Genomic DNA, 5924 nt, shown 5'->3' on the forward strand with positions numbered 1-5924 from the left:
TTTAATACTGAAATAATAAATACATCAAAAGATAGCTTTTAAAATATATTTCATGCTAAGGCTCAGTCTCAGAAATATAAGCTTTCAAGATTCAAAATGGCCAAAGTACCTTTTAAAAAGTATATTTTTGGTGTTATTAAATGTATACAAATCATATTACTATGAAAATACATGTGAATTGTGATAATATGCTTTTAAAAATCATACATAAACCTGAAGAAAAAAAATACACAAAAACGTGTAAAAGAGAAAATTTGAAAAACATTAGGTAAGACTAACAATCTATAATGCCATGTATTTTTCAACAAAAAAACGTAACAAATTCTTTTGTAATATTTGTTTACAAAGGGGTAGTTGCACGAAGTGCATTTAAAGATGAATTTAGTGAACTGCATATTTTTTTCTGTTCAATAGTTTAAACTATATCTGTAGGACATATATTTGAAAGAAGTTTATTTTTCTACCAGGTAGTTTAAAAAATATCAAGAATTGAAAATCTTATTTTTTTTGGATACATGCAACATACTTGGCTGTCCTGTTTTCACATAAACAGCATGGTGACTATTTTTGTGGTGCCTAATTGATTCCTATTTATTGTAATACAAATTTACATATGTTAGGTAGATGGTATTCTTGTATCTTTAATTGCATTCATTCTTGTTAAATGCACTTCATGCAACTATCCCTTTTACTTTTTTCTATTTCTAAAAAATATTCTTATTAGAAGACATTATAATTACTTTTAAAAAAGAGGCGTTTTCCCTCAAAGTTCCTTGTTGAGTACCGAAAAATGGGACAAAATTAAAAATTTTGGGAATTTGCTTTATGTTTATTTCTTTAGGTGGTAGCCCTGCAGGGGGTTAGACATAGAAAAAAACTAACCTCCAAAATTATCTTAAAGAGGAATATCCACGAACAAGAGCAAGTGATTCTAAGCATCTTCCAGCATTGACCCATAAATTTTTTTTTATAAATATACTAAGTTTGTGTTTAATTTTTGCTTTATCGACTAAAAAGTTAGGTTTCACCATGGTTTTATATGAAAAAATCTTTGAAATGTTAAGCATTGTTTGGTGCAATATCATCGAATGTTTTGATGAGTTCAAACTGTTGTTTAAAATCTTTGACACAAAAGTATATTATTGTGATTAAAAATGTATATTTAGTAAAAGGGTTGGTAACTATTAAACAGTTTAATTAATGTACTTTTGCAATTTATAACATTTGATGCTTTTCTGCAGTGTTATTTTATTTTGTCCTTTGAACTCAACAAAGCATTTGATGATATTGTATAAAAACTTGATTTACATCAAAGTTTTTTTCATATAAAACCATGGTGAAACCTAACTTTTTAGTCGATAAAGCAAATATTAAACATAAACCTAGTATATGCAAGAAAAAAAATACTATGGGTCAATGCTGAAAGATGCTTAGAATCACTTGCTCTGGTTCGTGGATAGTCCTCTTTATTTCAAAAATAAGAAAAAGGGGTTTCAGGGCTACACATGCATTTTTTGGTAAAGCGCGGTAAAAAGTTGTTTAAGCAAGAGTATAATATGCGGCAACTACTGCCGCTATGAATGATGAGAAAACAAAGAGAAAATCCACGTAGGCCGGCCATCTCTCTGGGGCATAGTTAGGCTTCGCTGAATCCTGTAGTCATAGATAACTATAGGTGGTGGGTTCAGTACAGGGATCTGAAGAGATAAGACAATGGGAGATAACCTAATGTACATACACAATAATTTTAAAACAAAATAACCCTTTTATTGGTTGAATAGTTTAGACATTGTTAATTTTTTAAATAACCTATCATGATTTTAAAAGTACTAAAAGTGTTTAAGCCAACGAATGCGAGAGGTTTCTAAAAATTTGAGTACTAGCATGATTTACAACTTAATGTGCCCTCCCTCCCTAAGTAGTATTTACTTATTCATGTGTTTTAAAAATGTTAAAATGTATAGTTAGAAATGCCTTGAGTAAAGCACGGGTGGAGTTGAGACTCTGTGCAGAACCAGAATCTGTACTGTATCTACAAAAAAAAAGATTGTTATGAAGTTGATGTAACTTTATTATTATCATGCTACATAAGGTTTCTTCTCTTTTTTAAATTTAGTTTAAATAAAATATTTGGTTGAAGTAAACAATGTGGTAAAATAAGCTTTTTCATAATTATTGTTCATTTGGCCACGTAGTTAAAATCACTAGTATACAGAATTGAGAAACAAGCAAATCCTTTACCTATTTGGAGATGCGATCCCCAAATTTCAAAATTCTTTGAACGTACGACCAAGACTTTCACAGAAATACTTCGCATCTAGTCCACTTACCTATATTTACTATAAATTTTACACCATATAAAAGTTGGTTCTGAATATTTGATTGACATGCCATGGTAATTATCGAGCGCAACTCAGGCACGAGATACAATTACTCTAGCTAGCCCTAAGGCACTTTTTATATGTTTTTACATATTTGTTAGCCTATCCTTACCAATATAATACCTTATATGGGTAATGCTAGCCTAACCATGGTAAACTGTATGTGATTGAATATTGTTATGTGCTTATTAAAACATTATGTTTATTGTTAAAGTAACCATGTAACCATTTTGTGCTAGTATGTATGCCTACAACCATAGTTTGATTTACGTCACAAATTTAACAGACAAACACTTTATTAAATAGACAAGGGCTTAGATCCTTATTAATAGTTGTTGTTATAACTTGCACTTCTTAAAATATCTCAGTTATTCATTGACTCTCAAACCATCAAGTTCTTCTGGCTTTAAAGGTAATGACTTAGTTGTTTGGCATGCATTGTAGTTTAAATTTAGGACCCTCAGTACTTAGCATGAATTGAGCTTGGGTCTTATGTTAGAGATCCAACACTTAGCACAATTCAATGCTTTGGACTTAGGGCATTTTCTGTCCTACACTACTTATGATTATTATCACTTATCCTGTAAATACTTTCATACTTAACTTATTCACTTGTAATGTAAATACACTTTATAAAACCATCTTCCTTCTTAAGTGCTTAATATACTTATATGATATAGATCGAATACCATAACCAGCCATTTATTCTTAGTTTAAAGCAATAAATACCTCGCATGGGTCTTTGTTGAGCTACCACGGGCTCAACCAAATTCGTAGTATACTTGTGGGAGTAAAGGGAAAAGCATTCTAAATTGACGAACCGACGATGAGAATGTCTATGTGTATTGCAGTAAAAGTAGGATTTTTAGTAGTACTCATAGAAGAGCGATCTCCATACCATAACATTGGACAAGCGCCCCATTCGCACTACCATATTATTTATGAAAAGCATCATGTGTAAAGTGTTTTTAAAAACAAAAGAAATTCGCCTTTAACCGCGTAAAAAAAACTTTGAAAAATTGTAGACCCAACCACACAATCTTCGTGGAACTCGATCATATAAACTTTTACCTGGAGCTAAAAGTTCCAGGAGCATATTGTAGACGGGATGCAGTGGGTGGCTGAACTATTTGTGGTGGTCCTGTTTTATCAATAGTAAGGGATTAGGCATTACAAAAGCATAAAACAACTAGGCTTAGAAAACTGAAATGTCTGCGGTAATGCAATTAGATGTTTGTTGATTATTAAAGTTTTGTTAGCCCAGAAGGTTTTAAGCCAACAAAACTGATAAAATTGTCAATAATACGATACAAAAAATGATTTTTCAGTGTGGCTCAGAACCAAGTCAAAATCAGTGAATATAAATCGATTTCGAATCAATACTACCCAGAAAAAAGTTACTAAAATTGTACAAGTCTACTATAATAAATTTTGTAGTCGGATTTAAAAAAAATCTGAATTGCGTGTATACCTGGAATTGTTCGTCTGCTGCGGACATCAGAAACTACTTCAGCCATCTCACTTTCATCAACTTTATTAAATACATTCTTATTTTCATTTTTTTTTATTGCGAAGCTACTCAATATTTCACTATGTCCGTCCGTCCGTCCGTTCGTAAAGCGATTTTCTCGGCTGCTATTGAAGATAGACGGCTGAAATTTTTGGTGAAGATTCCCTATAATAATGTGCATCAAATGTATAATTTTCTTAGTCCGTCAGTCTGTCAGTCAGCAAAAAAAGGTTTCGTGATATATATCAACAGAACATCTTCTCTATTATTAATTTTGTCATTTTGTCTGCTTGTCCATTCCATGATTCTTTAGTGCTCCGCTACTTATGGATGTTGTCATCCTTGTTTTATATGACTTGCATTATATTTTAAAATGTAAGGCTTTTACATAATGAAGGTCTATACTATGTGCTTTAAAAGAAAATGCCACAATGGAACAAAAAATGAACCTTTCTTTTACTTGCTTTTCAATCTAAAAACTAACAGCCGACATAAAAATCTTTATTATGGGTTCTAATTTGTTAATTCTTAACTTTAGTAAAATAGAATTTCATTTTATGTCCATTTACCCTGTCATTTATTAATATAATATCATTTTTGTATATTGGAAATTTGAAAATATAAACATTCCTGATTCATCTTCAACATTTTCTGAACTTCCGTTTTCTGAGTAGGAATCACTAAACAGATAAATAAATATTGTAAATAAATGATTACACTGGTACCCAAAGTTTTAAATATAAAAGCCAAGTTATCTTATAATCTTTGGTCCAAGAACTTTGAGTACAATATATTGGTTGGTTCCGAAATAGAAGTGTCCAAACTTTTCAACCAAAAAATTTTAATAGAGAAGAGAATTTTTGTTGATCATTATTGGGAATGTATATAAAGAGGGAGGTTGGTTGTGCTAAAAAACCGTAGGTGTGAGTTTTAAGGCTTAAAAACAGTAGTTTAACGATAATATTCACCAAATATTCCTTATTGAATAGAACCATTGACAAAATTCTGTAGGAATCTATATTTATTGAATATTATCGTTCTATTACTGTTTTTGATCCTTAAAACTAATACTTTTACGGATTTTTAGCACAACTTACCTCTTCCAATATCGTCCATTGTCTTATTCGTTTAGATCCCTGGTTACTAATGACAGATACCTTTAGATGCACTGGGCAAGTGGATAGCGAGATCTTTCGGTACAGACAAGACATTCTGTTACTTACTAACAGAAAATTAAATATTGATACCTTGAATTATTATATACTAAGTTATCATACTGATCCATATGCCCTTCCCATTCATCTTCTAAACCTTCATCATCCATGTCGTAACTGTTTTCAGGTGTGTATTTTTTTATAGGATAACTCTTTTTGTTGAGGGGTTACAACCTCATGGATCTTCAGGCATAAGACAGTGGCAGGGGTGTATATTCTACATGGGATCCCCTGCTCAGGGGGGGGGGGGGGGGGGCTGGGAGAAAAAAAAATAAGTGGTTGGAGGGAAAAAAAATGTAAAAATTAAGAAACTGAAAACATTTTTTCCTCCCCCCCCCCCCCTCCTTGGTGAAAAAAAACTAAAAAAATGTGTGGTAGGAGGGACTAAATAAATAAAATATAGAGTTCTTTAAATATTTTTCCATTTTCCCCCCTACTTGGTGAGAAATAACTAGGGGGGAAAAAAAATATAAAATTTTGTAGCCGGGTAAAAAAAATAAATCTTATGCAGAATATACACCCCTGGACAGTGGACGACAAAAGGTTTTGCAGTCCCAATGATAATAAACAAACTGGCTATTCTGTAGATTAATGTTTTTGATTGTAATGTGTAAACACTACTAGTTTGGATCCAACCAATAAAAATTTCAATTAAAGTACCCAAAGTTTTCAAGCCTATCAATGAGATAACGTGTTTATAAAACCCAAGGGATCAGTCCAAAGTCCCCTCCCCCCCTGGTTACAACCAACAAGAGGCAAAAAATTTTCAGGTTTGGTATCTGTTATTCTTATTAAGTCTTGATTGATTGGTTCAAATTA

General features: G+C 31.8%; 1 protein-coding gene across 1 annotated transcript; it reads right to left on the bottom strand.

The window, feature by feature from the left end:
- Nucleotides 1–1409: 1409 nt before the first annotated feature.
- LOC145322546 (uncharacterized) lies at nucleotides 1410–5281 on the bottom strand. Its single transcript, XM_080164648.1, has 6 exons — nucleotides 5139–5281; nucleotides 4522–4571; nucleotides 3853–3912; nucleotides 3453–3522; nucleotides 1975–2032; nucleotides 1410–1653 (listed from the first exon to the last, which is right to left on the bottom strand). Exons 1-6 carry the CDS (start codon nucleotides 5213–5215, stop codon nucleotides 1540–1542), a joined length of 429 nt encoding a protein of 142 aa, XP_080020774.1. The 5' UTR covers nucleotides 5216–5281; the 3' UTR covers nucleotides 1410–1539.
- Nucleotides 5282–5924: the final 643 nt, after the last annotated feature.

The sequence above is a fragment of the Acartia tonsa genome, chromosome 1 (genome assembly GCF_053477335.1).
Source record: "Acartia tonsa isolate MP-2025a chromosome 1, ASM5347733v1, whole genome shotgun sequence".
NCBI classification, from domain to species: Eukaryota; Metazoa; Arthropoda; class Copepoda; order Calanoida; family Acartiidae; genus Acartia; species Acartia tonsa.